Raw genomic sequence first — 19,394 nt, 5'->3', positions numbered from 1 at the left:
TTTTGTAGGTTAACTTTTGGTTTTGTTGACTGTTTCCTTTGCTGTGCTGAAGCTTTTTATTTTAATGAAGTCTGAATAGTTCATTTTTGCTTTTGTTTCCCTTGTTATTAGAGAGGTGTCTTGGAAGAAGTTGCTGTGGCCAAGGTCAAGGAGGTTAGTGTCTATGTTTTCCTCTAGGATTTTGATGGATTCCTTTCTCACATTGAGGTCTTTCGTCCATTTTGTGTATATCATCCTATATGGTGTTAAGGAATGGTCCAGTTTCATTCTTCTGCATGTGGCTGTCCAATTTTCCCAGCACCATTTATTGAAGAGACTGTCTTTTTTCCATTGGATATTTTTTCCTGCTTTGTTGAAGACTAGTTGGCCATAGAGTTGAGAATCCATTTCTGGGCTCTCTATTCTGTTCCAGTAGTCTATGTGTTTGTTTTTGTGCCAATACCATGTGTCTTGATGATCACAACTTTGTAATAGAGCTTAAAGTCAAGCATTGTGATACCATAGCTTTGGTTTTCTTTTTCAGTATTCCCCTAAACGATTTGGGGTCTTTTCTGGTTCCACACAAATTTTAGGATTGTTTGTTGCAGCTCTGTGAAAAATGTTGATGGTATTTTGATAGGGATTGCACTGAATATATGGATTGCTCTGAACATCCTTTCTTGATTAAAACTCTGCAAAGTATAGGGATAGAGGGAAGATATGACAATGTCCTATAAGCCATCTATGAAAAGCCCACAGTGAGTATCATTCTCAGTGGGGAAAAAATGAGGGCCAAGATGCCTTTCAACAGATGAATGGATAAAGAAGATGTGGTTCACATATTATATGAATATTATTCAGCCATCAGAAGGGATGAATACCCACTATTTGCATTGACACGGATGGAACTGGAGGGGATTATGCTAAGTGAAGTAACTCAAGCAGAGAAAGACAATTAGCATATGCTTTCATTCATATGTGGAACATAAGAAATCCATGGAGAGCCATAGGGCACAGGAGGGAAATCTGAAGGGGGAGAAATCAGAGAGGGAGATGAACCATGAGATACTCTGGAGCCTGGTAAACAAACTGAGGGTTTCAAAGGGGAGTGGGGCCGGGAGTTAGGGTAACAAGGTGATGGGTATTATGGAGAGCACATGTAGTGATGGACACTGGGTGTTGTATGCACCTAATGAATCATTGAACACTATATCAAAAACTAATGTTGCACTATACAATGGCTGACTGAACATAAATTAAAAAATTTGAGAGCTTTTCCTTAAGGTCATGAACATGACATGGATGTCCCCTCTCACCCCTATTGTTCAACATAGTACTAGAGGCCCTAGCCTCAGCAATCAGACAATAAAAAGAAATAAAAGGCATTCAAATTGGCAAAGAAGAAGTGAAACTCTATTTGCAGATGACATGGTACTTTATGTGGAAAACCCAAAAGACTCCACCCCCAAATTACTAGACTTCAACAGGAATTCAGCAATGTGGCAGGATACAAAATCAATGCACAGAAATCACTGGCATTTCTATACACTAATAATGTGACTGAAGAAAGAGAAATTAAGGAATCGATTCCACTTATAATAGCATCAAAAACCTTAAGATATCTTGGAATCAACCTAACCTAAGAGGTAAAGGATCCAAAATCTAGGGACTATAGAACGCTTATGAAAGAAATTAAATTGAGGAAGAAACAAAGAGATAGAAAAATATTTCATGCTCATGGATTGGAAGAATGAACATTGTGAAAATGTCTATGCTGTCTGTGGGTTTTTTTTTTTTGACATCTTATTTGCATTTCCCCAGCTTTTAAAAGTTAAAATTAGTAAATAAAAATTATATCTATTCAAGGTGTGTTACTTAATGTTTTCTTCTAAAGATTTCTACATTTGTTTTCTTGTGGTGCAATAACAAAAATAACAAAAAGCTTGCTATTTTAACTATTTTAAAGTGAATGATTCAGTGGCATCGACTACATCCTCATCACTATCTCGGTCCAGAGCTTTCTCATTGCCCAAATAGAGACCCTGTATCTATGAAGTGGTCACTTCATATCCCCACCCATGGCCAGGCAACCACCAGTCTGCACTGCAGCACGTGGTGTTTCTCGTCATGGACACTTCCTATCTTCACTGTAGCAGGAGCAACAGCAAGAAGACATGCACTGAAGACCACTGTGGGGCCACAGCTAAACCACAGCACCTCTTGCCAGGGCAGTGCATCTGTTAGAATCAAGGTATCCAGATGCCATTTTCCAGATGTTGAAAACAGCAAGTTATAGAACAAAAAGCATATCCTATTGTTAACATAAAAGTTATGAGGCAGTGGGTATCATTCTTTATATAAACACAGGCACACAAACGCACGGACACACAACGAGTACACAACAGTGGTGCTAGGGGCGTGGTCAAAGGGCCTTGGCTCTGTCTGGTAATGTTTCAGCTTCCAAGCAGAATGTGTTTGTGGACTGTGTCCATATAATGAATTGAACTGAGAGAAAATAGAAAAAGTGGAAGAGAGGGACCAATGTGACAAGTAAAAGGCAGGAAGGGCAGCCCACAGAGAGACAGAGGCATTGGGACACCTTGAGGAATAGCTGGCCAGGCCACCCCCTCTCTTCAGAGCCAGACAGCATGGACTGCTTTGTTTTTAATTTATTTTTTTCACCTCAACAAGTACACTCCTTCGTCCCCCCTCTCCTCCCCTCGGCTGACCATCAGTGTGTTCTCTAGAGATAATGGTCTGTTTCCTAGTTTCTCTCCCTCTTTTTTTGCTCATTTGTTTTGCTTCTTGAGTTCCAGATATGAGTGAGATCATATGATAATTGTTTTTCTCTGACTGACTTATTCCACTTAACATGACACTCCCTAGATCCAACCATGTCATTGCAAATGGCAAGATTTCATTCTTTTTCTCTGCTGAGTAATATTCCATTGTGATTCACCACATCTGCAGCATGAGGTGTTTGAGAGTGGGAATTCCAGTAAGTGATAAGCTGAAGGTTGGTGATTATGGGCTGGTCCCAGGGTTGCAAAGTCCAGAGGCCAGTTCCGAATGAAACTGCTCTTTTGAGTCTTACTCTAGAAGCAGTGTTTAGATTTTAGAGAAAAATTTCCAGGTTTAATCAAGTTTCATTCCATTTATCAAAGCAATCTATGGGATGGGCGCCAAACCCACCCCAGTGTGGACTAAGTGCCTCCAGCAGCTCCTGCCTTCCCTCACCCCGGGGCCCTCAGCAGCATCACTGTTGTTGCCACACACCTGCTCTCCTGCTGTCAGAAAGGCCTCTCCATAGGCCCCTGAGAATAAAGAATTTTGCTCTCGTTGGTGCATGGTCCCCAGGGACATGTCCACTCAGAATCATGGTGGTCTGTTTAAGAATAGATGATGTTTCCAGCCCAGACTGAACACAAATCCCACAGACAAAACTCTGATGTTATCCTGCCAACTGGATGGACACAGGATTGTGGCTGAGGAGGCTGGAAGTGAGGGAACTGTGGTAGAAGGCATGTAGAAGGCTAGTCCGAAAAGGCTGGCAGGGATCAGCCAGACTCAGTCCTAGGCAGGGAGGTGGAGGTTAGGAAAAAAGTGACCTGGTCAGAAGGTGGAAAACACCTGTCTCTGTGGATGTCAGGATGGACATGATGGTCACCATGTCTGTCATGTATATCACCCACCCTGCAGAGACTCCGGCCTCTGCCTTGCCTGGTGCCTAGTGGTCCTCACACATTAGCTGACTTCAGAGGAAGATACAGGCAGTAGACTAGCAATCTGGGAGGTCTGATGGGTGTCTTAATCAACAAATTGTGGAACACTGCGTGTATTTGTGTCTGTAACCAATAACATTGAGAGGCCTGGCAAAGTTCCTGCATACACAGCTGATGAGGTTTTTTTACTCCTGGCATTCTGTTTTCCATCCACAGGGAACTGAGTGTCTGGGCTCAGGGCCTCACCGGAGCAGAGGTGAGAATTACTATGAGTGCATGGCAGCCTGATGGCATACCTGGGGGCCTGGTGGGGACCAGGGGATCAGGAGATGCTGGGACCCAGGAAGAGTAGGTAGCTTGATGTCAGAAAGGTCAGCCAAGTAACCAAGAACTGTGTGTGCCAGGTGAGATCGGCCAGGTAAGCAGGTGCTTCGTGTGTCAGGTGAGACGTCAGACCATGACTTCAGAAGCACTGGTATGAATGAAGGATCCTGAGCTGGAGAAAACTAGGCTTTGAGGAAGCTCCCCTGAAGCCAGCATGGGAAGTAGATAGGGGTAGGCTGCAGGGAGGGAAACCAGTGAACAGTTTTATAGGAATAAGGGAAAGAAAATGGGAAGGCAGTAGAGTGGGGACATGAAGGGAGGGTGTGTCTTGAGGTGTTTGAGGAGGTTGGTGGGTGCCCAAGAGGTGTGGTGGACAGAGGAGGAGCCAGGATGGCCGTGGGGTTGGCCCATGGATTCTCAAGACATGAACACAGAATTGCTATTCTCATCATCCCTGAAGCTCAAGTCCAGGGAGACTGCACCATAGTGAGGGCTTTCTGCCTTTGTACTGCAGACAGAACAGACACTCTTCTGTCATGAGGGGTCCATGTCAAGAGTTGACAGTAGTGAGAGTATTTGGAAAGTGACTTCACTGATGGATTCTCTTATTCATAAAGTGTTGATAAACTTACCCAAAGAAGGAGTATAAAGATGAATTTGGAGAGACAGTGGAGACTTGCCACCAGTTCTAACTCCCAGTGTTTAAGAAGTGGGCATGTGGTTTGGGAGTTGAGAGTGCCAAGTGGTGAGAGCATAGGCTTTGGGAGAGACAGAGGGCCTATCCAATCTTCACTGCATTTCAACCCAGGCTTCCTGCAACCACCATGCTCCTGGGATATGCACGGAGACTTAGGGACCCACTCAGTCTGCCCCTTGCGCTGGGCCTTTCCTCCCCCATGTGTCTGGCAGAGTCCCTCACCCTCTGACTTTGGCTTTCCTGCCCTCCTGGTCTCTCCCCTGTTCTTCACTGGATGCCTCTCTCCCACCCTTTCAGAGACCTCCTCTTTGGCTCTGCCCTCTCTCCCCTGCAACATGGGTTTTCCCCCTTGCTGACTCCTTCTCACACTGCTCACATATTTAAAGCAAATAAGCAAAAAGACAAAATAATCTTTCCTGGAAGTCACATCCCCTCACAGCCTGAGGTTTTGAAGGATCATTTTGTGAGACCTTCACTTTCAAAGGCACTCCTCACCTTGTTCTCTCATGCTCCTGCCTGCACTGGGGTACCTCTTGGAAGGGGCTCTTGCTCCCATCACTGTGCTGGGAGTGAATGGTCTAAGACATCCACCAGTCATGGGCAGGCTGGTCATCCTGCTGTCTCCTGTCACATGCCCTGCTTCTGTAAGACCCCTCACCCCAGGCTCCTTCCTCCAGCTCCTCCTTTTTGCTCTGCCAAGAGTGTGCTAATCCAGCCCTTTGTCTTCTGACCTTGCACTCTCCCTACCCACAGCCTCACAGGACAGGTTAGATTCCCTGTCACGCAGCCCTGAAATCCAGGTATTTTATGTCCAACTTTTATAGATGTGCAAGGGCATCACTCTTCTCATTCTTTTGTTTGTTGTTGTATAAAGGCAACCCACCTGCCCTGAGCATTAAAATTCCTGGAGTAGGGGCTCTGCATAGAATGTCTGACCATCCTCCTTCACAGAGTGTGGGCTGATCAGGCAGGCAGTGCACGTCTGCAGGTCGGTGGTAGTGGTGGTGGTGGTGGTGGTGGTGGTGGTGGGGCAAATGGAAGACACACACCATCTGTAAAAGGACCTGAAGGTAGAACACCTACTCATACTAGCTCAAGGGTTGATGAGGAAATAATGTTTAGTCTCATAGCAGCATGAATTTTGACACAGGGAGGAACAAGGGATTGTTGGTGCTGTTGTTAGGGTAACTAGGATGTTCCTGATGGAAAACATCCATGCTCAGCTTCTTGGAGCCTATAAACACACATCATCTTTGACAAACTAAACTGCTCTGACCCCAACCTCCATCTAGGACTGCACTGCTCCCGGAAAGTTTAAAGATGGCACTTTTAGGCTGAAATTCTATATTATTGCTGTTTTATTGTTGCTTTTATCTAATTTAATAGATTTTACCTAAGACTGGAAAGGCTAAGCCATCGCAGTTGTGTCTGATTTTCTCAGAAAAATATGTACTTTACCAGGTCACTGAGCCACAAGCATGCTCATATACTCCTGGGTGACACTTTTTTTTTTTTTTTACTTTTTATAAACATATAATATATTTTTATCCCCAGGGGTACAGGTCTGTGAATCGCCAGGTTTATGCACTTCACAGCACTCACCACAGCACATACCATCCCCAATGTCCATAACCCCACCACCCCCTCCGAATCCCCCCATCAACCCTCAGTTTGTTTTGTGAGATTAAGAGTCACTTATGGTTTGTCTCCCTCCCAATCCCATCTTGTTTCATTTACTCTTCTCCTACCCCCTTAACCCCCCATGTTGCATCTCCACTCCCTCATATCAGGGAGGTCATATGATAGTTGTCTTTCTCCGATTGACTTATTTCGCCAAGCATGAAACCCTCTCGTTCCATCCATGTTGTCGCAATTGGCAAGATTTCATTTCTTTTGATGGCTGCATAGTATTCCATTGTGTATATATACCACATCTTCTTTATCCATTCGTCTGTTGATGGACATCTAGGTTCTTTCCATAGTTTGGCTATTGTAGACATTGCTGCTATAAACATTCGGGTGCACGTGCCCCTTCGGATCACTACGTTTGTATCTTTAGGGTAAATACCCAGTAGTGCAATTGCTGGATCATAGGGTAGTTCTATTTTCAACATTTTGAGGAACCTCCATGCTGTTTTCCATGGGTGACACTCTTAATGGAGGCCCCACCAGGTTCCAGCTACTGGTTCCCTCACACTCAATCCTGGCCCCTCAAAATGGATCTTGGTACAGCCTGGAAAAACTCAGTGCATGTTAGCCAAATCAGTTGTATGGGGGTGGAAATTGAAAGCTGAGGTGCACAGAAGGTGAATGCCATAGAACCAAACCCAGACAGGAGCTGGAGAGTTTCCCATGGCCTGTACCTTTGACATAGACTCCCTAAAAGACTGAGACATAATTACAGGCCTGTAGAAGGCTTCTCCTGTCTCTATTTCACCACTATGTAACTAAAACCTATTTACAGCAGTTCCCTTTACCCATTCTATCATAGCTGGCTATGGCAAAGAAGTTACTAGCATATCAAAAGGCAAAAGTACAAACTGAGGACACAGAAAAACCATCAGAACCAGACATGCAGGGATGTTGGAATTATCAGACCAACAATAAAAAAAAACCCTCTAATTAATAGGTGGGTGATGTAAGCAGAGAGGAGAAATCCTAAGAAAGAACAAAAAAGAAATTCTAAATATAAAAATCACCATAACAGAAATGGAAAATGCCTTTTAGGGGCACATTAGTAGATGGGACACGGCTGAGAAAATAATCTCTAGATTTAGGGATTAAATAGAGAATAAATCAGTGGAGTCCTCAACAACTGAAAAGCAAAGAGAAAAAAGATTGAAACAAAAAAAAAAAGCAGGATATCTTCAGACTATGGGACAACTACAGAAGGTGAAACATACACATAATGGGAATACTAGAAGGAGAAAAAGGAGAGAAAGGAATGGGAAAAATATTTAAAGCAACAATGACAGAGACAATAGCTACTTTAGAGTACTTGTCTGATAATACCAACATCTGGGTTGTCTCAAGGTCTAATTCTATTAACTATATTTTCTCTTTGTCTTTTGGTCATACCTTCTTTATTGTATGTATAACACTGTATTCCTAGACATTGTAAATGATACTTTACAAAGACTCTGATTATGTTACCTTCCTGTGAAGAGGGTTGACTTTTTGTTCTAGTAGAGTTAAATTACTGGGAGCTTTTATGAAGGCTTAATTTTATTTGTTAGGGATTACTTTTTATTTTGTCAGGCTAGGTCTTTTTGGTTTTGAGCTCAGTTTTTATTTTCTAAGTTCAGTAGCCGCTGTATAGTAGTACATAATTAGTTTTTTTTCCCATTTTAAAAAATTTTATTTTTTTATTGTGTTATATTAGTCACCACAAAATACATTATTTTTACTGTAAGTATTTTTTTTATTTAATTTCTTTTCAGTGTATCAGAATTCATTGTTTATGCACCACACCCAGTGCTTCATGCAATACATACCCTCCATAATACCCACCACCAGGCTAACCCATCCCCCCTCCCCTGTCCCCTTCAAAACCCTCAGTTTGTTTCTCAGAGTCCACAGTCTCTCATGGTTCATCTCCCCCTCCAATTTCCCTCAACTCCCTTCTTTCCATTTCCCCATGGCCTCTGTGTTATTTGTTATGCCCCACAAATAAGCAAAACCGAATGATAATTGACTCTCTCTGCTTGACTTATTTCACTCAGCATCATCTCTTCCAGTCCCGTCCATGTTGCTACAAAAGTTTGGTATTCATCCTTTCTGATGGAGGCATAATACTCCATAGTGTATATGGACCACATCTTCCTTATCCATTCGTCCGTTGAAGGGCATCTTGGTTCTTTCCACAATGTGGTGACCGTGGCCATTGCTGCTATAAACATTGGGGTACAGATGGCCCTTCTTTTCACTCCATCTGTATCTTTGGGGTAAATACCCAGTAGTGCAATTGCCAGGTCATAGGGAAGCTCTATTTTTAATTTCTTGAGGAATCTCCACACTGTTCTCCAAAGTGGCAGCACCAACTTGCATTCCCACCAACAGTGTAAGAGGGTTCCCCTTTCTCCACATCCTCTCCCACACAGTGATCAAAAACCTCCCAAAAAATAAGAGCCCAGGACCTGATGGATTCCCTGGGGAATTCTACCAAACTTTTAAAGAAGAAATAACACCTATTCTCCTGAAGCTGTCTCAGTTTTTTTTTTTTTTTAAAGATTTTATTTATTTATTTGACAGACAGAGATCACAAGTAGGTAGAGAGACAGGCAGAGAGAGAAAGGGGGAAGCAGGCTCCCGCCGAGCGGAGAGCCCGATGTGGGGCTCGATCCCAGGACCCTGGGATCATGACCTGAGCCGAAGGCAGAGGCTTTAACCCGCTGAGCCACCCAGGTGCCCCAACTGTCTCAGTTTTTGATGCAGTATTCCAAGATTTATTGTTTATGTACCATATCCAGTATTCCAGGCATAATTAGTTTTTGATGTAGCGTTCAGTGATTTATTAGTTAAGTATAACATCCAAAGCTCAGCATGGCATATGCCCTCCACAATGCCCAACACCCTGTTACCCCCTTCCCCCATGATCCTCCCCTCAGAATCCCCCAGATTGATTCTTGGGGTCCATAGTCCCTCATGGTTCATCTCCATCTCTGATTTCTCTCCCTTTGGATTTACCTCCCTTCCCCTATGGTCCTCTGTGCTATTGCTTATGTTTTACATATGAATGAAACCATATGATAATTGTCTTTCTCTTCTTGGCTTACTTCACTTAACATAATCCCCTCCAGTTCCATCCATGTTGATGTAAATGGTGGGTATTCATCCTTTCTGATGGCTAAGTTATATTCCATTGTATATATGAACCACATCTTCTTTATTCATCTGTCAAAGGACAACTTGGCTCCTTCCACAGTTTGGCTATTGACATTGTTGCTGTGAACATTGGGGTGCACATGCCCCTTCTTTTCACTACATCTGTATCTTTGGGGTAAATACCTAGTAGTGCGATTGCTGGGTCATAGGGTAGCTCTATTTTTAACATCTTGAGGAACCTCCATACTATTTTCCAGAGTGGGTGTATCAACTTGCATTCCCACCAACAGTGTAAGAGAGTTCCCCTTTCTCCACATCCTTTCCATCATTTGTTGTTTCCTGTTTGGTTAATTTTTGGCATTCTAACTGGTGTAGGGTGGTATCTCATTGAGGTTTTGGTTTGTATTTTTCCATGATGGTTAATGATGTTGAACATATTTTCATGTGTCTGTTAGCCATCTGTAAGTCTATTTTTTGGAGAAGTGTCTGTCATGTCTTCTGCCCATTGATTGACTGGGTTATTAGTTTTTTGAGTGTTAAGTTTGAGGAGTTCTTTATAGATCTTGGATATCAGCCCTTTATCTGTAACGTCATTTGCAAGTATCTTCTCCCATTCTGTGGGCTGTCTCCTAGTTTTGTTGACTGTTTCCTTTGCTGGGCAGAATATTTTTATCTTGATGAAGTCTCCAAAGTACATTTTAGCTTTTTTATTTTTTTAATTTCTTTTCAGCATAACAGTATTCATTGTTTTTGCACCACACCCAGTGCTCCATGCAATCTGTGCCCTCTCTAATACCCATCACCTGGTTCCCCCAACCTCCCACCCCCCGCCCCTTCAAAACCCTCAGATTGTTTTTCAGTGTCCATAGTCTCTCATGGTTCACCTCCCCTTCCAATTTCCCTCAACTCCCTTCTCCTCTCCATCTCCCCTTGTCCTCCATGCTATTTGTTATGCTCCACAAATAAGTGACATCATATGATAATTGACTCTCTCTGCTTGACTTATTTCACTCAGCATAATCTCTTCCAGCCCCATCCATGTTGCTACAAAAGTTGGGTATTCATCCTTTCTGATGGAGGCATAATACTCCATCGTGTATATGGACCACATCTTCCTTATCCATTCGTCCGTTGAAGGGCATCTTGGTTCTTTCCACAGTTTGGCGACCGTGGCCATTGCTGCTATAAAAATTGGGGTGCATATGGCCTTTCTTTTCACTACATCTTTATCTTTGAGGTAAATACCCAGTAGTGCAATTGCAGGGTCATAGGGAAGCTCTATTTTTAATTTCTTGAGGAATCTGCACACTGTTTTCTAGAGTGGCTGCACCAACTTGCATTCCCACCAACAGTGTAAGAGGGTTCCCCTTTCTCCACATCCTCTCCAACACACGTTGTTTCCTGTCTTGCTAATTTTGGCCATTCTAACTGGTGTAAGGTGGTATCTCAATGTGGTTTTAATTTGAATCTCCCTGATGGCTAGTGATGATGAACATGTTTTCATGTGTCTGATAGCCATTTGTATGTCTTCATTGGAGAAGTGTCTGTTCATATCTTCTGCCCATTTTTTGATATGATTGTCTGTTTTGTGTGTGTTGAGTTTGAGGAGTTCTTTATAGATCCTGGATATCAACCTTTTGTCTGTACTGTCATTTGCAAATATCTTCTCCCATTCCGTGGGTTGCCTCTTTGTTTTGTTGACTGTTTCCTTTGCTGTGCAGAAGCTTTTGATTTTGATGAAGTCCCAAAAGTTCATCTTCGCTTTTGTTTCCTTTGCCTTTGGAGACATTTTTTTTTTTTTTTAAGACACTTCTGATATTTTTATTTCCTTTTGTTTGGTTTTCACAAGTTGTATTTGGTAGGATGCTTTCAATTTTATGTCTAGTTTTAAACATATTTACATATTTTCAATGTGTAATTATTGAATATTTTACATATTCTCTTATGTTAATTTTTCTGGTATAATGTACATAGAGATGGTTGCACATGCGATCCATGCCAACAGCTGGCTGAATTTTCAAGTGTCGCCATCATAGGAAGGAGAAAATGAATATCACCAGCACTACAAAATGCTCCTTTCATGTTTCCACCCCCATTTACAAACATTTACATAAGTAGAATGATACAGTATGCATATTTTATTTTTGGTATTTTCAGGGGAAGATAAACTTGTGCCTTTCATCTATAGTTGCATGAGGTTGAAAATCGTCCAAATTCCTTGCTGTTTCTTTTTCTTTTCTTTTCTTTTCTTTTTTAAAAGATTTTTTAAAATCATTTTTTAAAATTTATTTTCAGCATAACAGTATTCATTGTTTTTGTACCACTCCCAGTGCTCCATGCAATCCGTGCCCTCTCTAATACCCACCACCTGGTTCCCCCAACCTCCCACCCCCCCACCTCTTCAAACCCCTCAGATTGTTTTTCAGTGTCCACAGTCTCTCATTGTTCACCTCCCCTTCCAATTTCCCTCAACTCCCTTGTCCTAACTCCCCATGTCCTCCATGCTATTTGTTATGCTCCACAAATAAGTGAAACCATTTGATAATTGACTCTCTCTGCTTGACTTATTTCACTCAGCATAATCTCTTCCAGTCCTGTCCATGTTGCGCACGCCCCTCATCCTCCCCTGAGAGAAGTACAAAGGCCCAGCCGGCGCTCTTTGACACACACCATTGTTTCAGAGCCTAAGACATGCACCCCAAACTCTCCCCTGAAAGAGGTGCGTGAAGGCCCAGCCTGGAGACATATCTTGAAAGAAGTTGCTGTGGCTGATATCCAAGAGGTTACTGCCTATGTTCTCCTCTAGGATTCTGATGGATTCCTGTCTCACATTGAGGTCTTTTATCCATTTTGAGTTTGCCTTTGTGTACAGTGTAAGAGAATGGCTGAGTTTCATTCTTCTACATATAGCTGTCCAGTTTTCCCAGCACCATTTATTGAAGAGACTGTCTTTTTTCCACTGTATATTTTTTCCTGTTTTCATTTTTGCTTTTGTTTCCTTTGCCTTTGGAGACGTGTAATGAAATAAGTTGCTGTGGCTGGTGTCGAAGAGGTTACTGTCTATATTCTCCTCTAGTATTTTGATGGATTCTGGTCTCACATTGAGGTCTTTCATCCATTTTGAGTTTATCTTTGTGTATGGTATTACAGAATGGTCCAGTTTCATTCTTCTGCATATGGCTGTCCAATTTTTCCAGCACCACGTATTGAAGAGACTGTTTTTTTCTTCCACTGGATTTTTTTTTTTTTTTTTTGTCAGAGATTACTTGACCATAGAATTGAGGGTCCATTTCTGGAGTCTCTATTCTGTTCCATTTTAACCTCATTTTTTCTCATTGTTTAAAATTTATTTTTCCAGCTTTATTGAGACATAATTGATGTATAGCATTTGTAAGTTAAGGTGTATAACATGTTGATTTGGTATTTTTTAATATTGAAGAATTTGTGTATTGTAGAAATATTACCACAAGAGCATTGGCTAATACCTCCATCATGTCAAATAATTACCATTTTTTTGGTATGTGTGTAAAGAACATTTAAGATCTATTCTTTTAGCAACATTCAAGTGTATAATATGGTATTATTAGTTGTAATAACTATGATGTATGTGAGATCCGCAGAACTTGTTAATCTTATACCTGGAGGTTTGTACCCTTTGACCAATATCTCCCCATTTTCCCACTCCACATGTCCCAGCCCCTGTTAATCATCACCTTACTTCCTGTTTCTCCTAGTTTTCTTTTATTTATTTATTTGTTTTTAGATTCTACATGTAAGAGATATCATACAGTACAGTATGTATTTTTCTCTGTCTAAATATCTCAGCATAATGCTCCAAGGTACATCCAAGTTTCACAAATGACAGATCTCCTTCCATATGGCTGAATAGTATTCTACTGTATATAAATCACATCTTCATCCATTTACCCACTGACGGATGCTTAGGCTGTTTCTATAACCTGGCTATTATGAGCAATGCTGAAATGGACATAGGAGTGTAGATATCCCTACAAGATTCTGATTCAATTCCTTTGGATTTGCACCCAGAAGTACAATTGTTGCATCATAAGGTAATCCTATTTTAATTTTTTGATGCTCTTTTCCTGAGTGGCTGCACCAGCTTACATTTCCACCAACAGTGCATGAGGGTTCCCCTTTCTCCACATTCTCACCAATATATACTACCTCTTGTCTTTTTGATGTCATTCTGACAAGTGTGAGGTGACACCTCATTATGGTTTGGTTTGTATTTGAATGATTTTAGTCTTAAGATAAATTTTTTGTTTCTGTGACATAGACTTTATTCCTTAGGTGTGACCCTTCCTGGGTTTTAATGGAGATCCTGAGGTATTTATCAAGCTCCTCTACCAAGGTGGGACTTAAATTTCAAACTCTGTCTGTCCCATGATGAGAAGTAGCTCACATATCAGCCCCTTGAGCTTTCTAGTTACTGACACTCCTTTGTCTCCTTTCAGTGCCCCTTTTCTTCCACAGTTCAGGAATGGCCAGTGGCTGGAAGACCTTTGCCACCTCCTCTTTTTTCTGAGACATTTATCCTTAATTTCTGTATGCCTGGTGGCCACAATTTCTGTCCTCAAACCAACTGGCCTATGGCTCTGTGATGAGTCCTAAGTGCCTGAATGGGGCTCATAGTTGAGTTTAGACAGAGAGCCTTACAATAACTCCATTCTTTTGAGGATTATTCTTATCCAGTTTTGCCTGGTTTAGGTCACCTTCAGGTTCTAGAAAGAGTTGTAACATAAAAAAAATTTGTTATGGAGATTATAATTGTCATCTCTGTGAGGGCTACTGATAAAATCTACTTAAAGAGGGGCACCTGGGTGGCTCAGTGGGTTAAAGCCTCTGCCTTCAGCTCAGGTCATGATCCCAGGGTCCTGGGATCGAGCCCCACATCGGGCTCCCTGATCAGCAGGGAGTCTTCTTCCTCCTCTCTCTCTGCTTGCCTCTCTGCCTGCTTGTGACCCTCTCTCTCTCTCTGTCAAATAAATAAAAAATATCTTAAAAAAATCTGCTTAAAGATTATAGAACTAGAAACAACCTGTTGTATCCTTTTTAATTCAGTGTTTTCTAAAAATCCTTAAATATAGATATGTTTTATTATGAAGGAAGAAAAGAATAAGGGACTTGCTGAGAATCTGAATATAGGGCTTGAGAAAAGGAAGAAGGCCAACATTCTAGGACATGTATCTGAGGCCCTGGTGGGCCCCTGACACCTGCATACACAAGTGAGTAATGAAACTGAGCACTTCCAATATGAACTAATTTGGAAGAACCTGGAATGACATGGAAAGAATTACACAGTGTTTTTTAAACTCAAGTAGCATCTTATAAAACAATCACAGTTATTCTATATTTATTAAAGCCTGTGTATGTGTACAAATACATATCAAACAAAACTTGCTCACACCAGAATGGCATCCACTGGATAGAATCACAAGGATTTGTTTTCTTATTTTCTCCTTTTAAATATCCTTGTTTCCCAATTTTATTAGCATAAAACACACATTTGTAAAGAAAACAAACCCCATGGATCTTTTTCAAGGAATCCCTACAACATAGAACAACAGAGAACCTGGTAGCAGACACAAGTGAAGGGTGGAGGCCATACTGGAGCTCCCTGGGCTGGTTCTAGATCCTCAGCTCAGTAGAATGCCTCCCCCCACCTGAGAAGGGGGCATGGGCACCTCTCATATAGAATTTTGGCCCTAGAGTTAATTTCTGGAAGCACTTCCTGCAACCTTCTCCCTCTGGGGTCAGGGAGGCAAGGCAGGAAAAGCCCACACCTCTGTGGCCACAGCCAGTCCCAGCAAGTCTCTGCTGACCAGACACCTTCCAGTGACCTCCTGTGTGAAGCTCAGAAGCTCTAGGACTATATTGCAAACCCTCTCCCTGGCCACCATCCTAATACTGTGCCCTATTTCCACAGGTTTTATAAACCTCATAAATGTGAGGTTCACTTCCAATCAGGGAAAAATAAAAAGAGTGGTCACTGTCCCCTGACTAACCATGTCACAAAAACACCTCTGTACAGCCTTTCCAAAATTAGTTCTAATTGGTAGAAATCATCTCTGGATCATTCATTTTCTCTGTCAACTGGTATTCACTCAGTCCCTGCCATGTGCCTGGTGCACAACGCTTGCAAATGAATTGATTTAGACAAATAACCCCTGGTGTAGGAAGGAGTAAGAAGGTGAACAAGACATTGTCCTTGTCCTCAAAGATTTTCAAGTCCGTAGAGGAAGACAGACAAGTCAAGGTGGAGGAGGGGAGGCCAGGAAACACATTGAGAGAGCTTGCAGGTGAGATAGCAGCCCTATTCCCTCAAAGGGACCTTTCTCTCCACGTACTTCCAAAGCAATATGTTCCTACATCCCACCGCCAACCCTGCACAGTTAAATCTTGAGGGGAACAGAGTGTTTGGGCCATGAGGAGTTTCCCTTCCCCAGGAATTTCCCATGCCCAAATCCTCCTGAACCCAAATCTCCCTGGATGCAGGGTCCATGGAGAGTGGATGACTGGGTTCATCATTTGTGGTAGAGGAGGACAGGGCCCAGCAGCCCTGGTTAACTTTGCTACAGTGATGCCTATAACATCTTCACATCCTAGACTTGAAAAAGCCTTGCCAAATTATTACCCTAAAAAGTGCTAAATTTTTTTTAAAGACCACTCTTGGAGCCTCTGCTTCCAGGAAGAACCTATTCTCCTGAAACACTATCCTTCTCCAAGTGTCACCACCCACTGCCCCTCCCCTTTGCTGCCTCTCATCCACTACGCCCTGCAACAAAGGCAGCCTTGAGTGTGCTGGGAGGAGTGGCTATAGGCTTCACCCAAAGGCTCTGCCTCTGGGCAGAATGAGCAGAGGCATGTTGGAGAGAAAATTGCTAGCCAGGGCTGGGGACAGGGCCATGTCCACATGACAATTTCTTAAATCTATTTCATGCTTCTCCGTTCACAGAGCTGCCACACAGGTCATTTCTTGACCCCACAGGACAGGACACCCAGGATTGGGAGGATAAGGGGCTTCCTGAGGTGTCAGGGTGAAGTGGTGTCAGAGCTGGGCTCCATGGACACTGCATAGTGCACCAGAGTTGTGTCTTCTGGAAGGAGGATGGGGTTCCCAGATGCCAGGACACACCCTACTCTAGGGAAACCTGCACCTGGGGCCATGCCTGCTGCTACACCCTCCAGGGGAGGTGGTGGGGCCTGGGCGTTGGACACACAGACCTCAGCTCAGGAGAACAGTCTCCTGAGGGCAGCTTTGACATCCGTGTTCCTCAGGGAGTAGATAAGGGGGTTCAGGGAGGGGGCCACCGAAGTGTAGATCACAGAGACCACCTTGTCCTTGTCCAGTGAGTATCTGGACGCTGGGCGGATGTAGGTGTAGATGACAGTGGAGTAGTACAAGGTGACCACCAGGACGTGGGAGGAGCAGGTGGAAAAGGCCCGCCGCTTGCCCGCCACAGAGCGGATGCGCAGGACGCTGGCGATGATGCAGATGTAGGAGAGCATGATCACAGAGAAGTTCCCCACAGCCAGGATTATGTCTGCAGTGAAGGCCATCACTTCATTCAGGTGTGTCGGGGCGCAGGAGAGCTTCAGCAGAGGGGGGATCTCGCAGAAGAAGTGTTGGACCACGTTGGAGTGGCAGAAGGGCAGGCGCAGCAGGAGGCCAGTGTTCACACTGGTGTTGGCTAGGCTGACTGTCCACACAGCCATGGCCAAGAGCCTGCACACCCCGGGGTCCATGAGGGTGCTGTAGCGCAGGGGCCAGCAGATGGCCACGTAGCGGTCATAGGCCATAGCAGAGAAGAGCAGTAGCTCAGCCCCCATGGACCAGGTGAAGAAGAAGAGTTGCACTATGCAGCCCCCATAGGAGATGGTCCTGTCGGCCATTATGCTGCCCAGCAGCTTGGGCAGGATCGTGGAGGTGCAGAGGATGTCCACCACGGCCAGGTTCACCAGAAAGAAGTACATGGGAGTGTGCAAGGCAGGGCTGGAGACAATGACCACCACGATGAGCAGGTTTCCGGAGAGGGCCACCATGTAGAGGAGGAAGAAGGCAGGAAAGAGCAGCATTTGCAGCTGGAGTGTTTCTGAGAATCCCAGAATGAGGAATTCAGTGACCTGTGTCTGGTTCATTGCAGCCACTGGGGAGGGGAGCTCTGAGCCTGTGAAGGAAAGAGGTAGTTACAGTTTGTTCCAAGCATCCTGTCCTGCAAATATGTGTGTGACCCACTTAGAAAGAGAATGTCAAATACTATTTTGGTAATAAAAATGGAGCTTTGTGTCCCTGGAAACTTTGGAGATCAGGGACATCACAGAGAAAGCAGCTGCCTCCTGATGTGCTGAGAAACCCTAGTCCTCACCCTTCTCTTCTTGGTGCAGGACTGTGACGGCCACTCACAAAGTCACCAGACTTGGAGTTCTTGTCACTGAGGGCTGGTCTCCCAGCCACACAGAGCGCTGATTATGTGTGGCATTGTGGGGCTTACAGAGAACCAGGGGACCTGAGCTCTGTGAAGACCACAGAGATTGTGTTGACAGCCCACTCATCCATTCAGATAGAGTCTGGGAACAGAGGAGGGATGGGAGAGAGGGGGGAAAAGGGAGCATATTAAATGGGAAAGAACCTGCTTCCAAAGCCCAACTATCTTCTTCCAGGACTGACCATCTCCAGGCAGCACTGGCTGAGGGGCACCAAGGGTCCTCACACACATGGTCACTGGGCACAGGGGCAGGCCTCTCTGTAGGTGCAGGACAGCCAACAACAGGGTCCCCCCAAAATCAGAGGGAATTCACCACCAAACACTTCAGCTTCATCAAAAAGTCCACCAAGATGAACCTGGAGTAGTGGGGACTCAGGCTCATCCGTGCCAGCTTCTGGCAATGATGCCAGTGCTGGTGGCATGGCTCTTTATCAATTATTATGTCAATGTGGAGGCACTGTGTGTATTTCAAAACAATGCATCTTGAAAATATTTCACTACTTATGTCATAGCCCTTCAATGAAAAAAAAAAAAAGAAGACTTTCATACATCTGCATAAAACCAGGGGCTGGGCACCCTACTTGCTGATGTTGGCTGAGATCTGTCTCCCCAACCATCAGCTTTACAGTCATTGTGGGGGTGACTGACTTTCACTAAACATTACAGGACATGTCCCTGTGAGGGGTGGTCTGGGAATGACAAACCAGATTGCCCACTGGAATCTGCTCACTGGTGTGGAAAATGCTGATACATTTCAACCAAAAATCTTGGTTCTTTAAAAAAGAGAAGGACTGGGGGGTGGGAAAGAAGAGAGAGAGAAAGAGACAGAAATGGATTTTATACTACATATTGTCTATGTTGCTCATTTTCCTTTCTAAAAAATATGATTATGGTGCCTGGGTGGCTCAGTTGTTAAGCGTCTGCTTTCAGCTCAGGTCATGATCTCAGGGTCCTGGGATCAAGTTCCACATCAGGCTCCCTGCTCAGTGGGAAGCCTCCTTCTCCCACTCCCCCTGCTTGTGTTCTCGTTCTCTCTCTCTCTCTCTCTCTCTGTCAAATAAATAAATAAAATCTTTAAAAAATAAAAATAAAAAATACGATCAGATAATTTTCATCCTAAAACATAACAGCCAAAGGGACCTCATGACTCTTAGTCAACAGAGTACAATGTAATTATTAATTCCATCATGATCAAACATTGTTGTTCATATTTAAAACATACATGGTACAGAGAATCCACATTCAATTATAGAAGGTGCTTACAAAAATATGAAAAAGTCTTTCTGGAATTCCTGGCGTCCTCTCAAGAAACTTCCTTCTCAGTCCCAAGAAAAAAACTTT

At 43.5% G+C, this 19,394-nt stretch overlaps 1 protein-coding gene across 1 annotated transcript; it reads right to left on the bottom strand.

The window, feature by feature from the left end:
- Nucleotides 1-16,797: 16,797 nt before the first annotated feature.
- Nucleotides 16,798-17,706, bottom strand: LOC116881994 (olfactory receptor 13G1-like). Its single transcript, XM_032882187.1, has one exon. It carries the CDS (start codon nucleotides 17,704-17,706, stop codon nucleotides 16,798-16,800), a length of 909 nt encoding a protein of 302 aa, XP_032738078.1.
- Nucleotides 17,707-19,394: the final 1,688 nt, after the last annotated feature.

Source organism: Lontra canadensis, unplaced genomic scaffold (assembly GCF_010015895.1).
Source record: "Lontra canadensis isolate GAN:19392208 unplaced genomic scaffold, GSC_riverotter_1.0 scaffold79, whole genome shotgun sequence".
In the NCBI taxonomy this organism is placed as follows: domain Eukaryota; kingdom Metazoa; phylum Chordata; class Mammalia; order Carnivora; family Mustelidae; genus Lontra; species Lontra canadensis.
The sequence above is the reverse complement of the archived record's forward strand: the minus strand, read 5'-3'. Positions and strand labels throughout refer to the sequence as shown.

Bases quoted from the DNA above. Each gene is read 5' to 3' on its own strand.
- LOC116881994 (XM_032882187.1), bottom strand. From the start codon at position 17,706: ATGAACCAGACACAGGTCACTGAATTCCTCATTCTGGGATTCTCAGAA.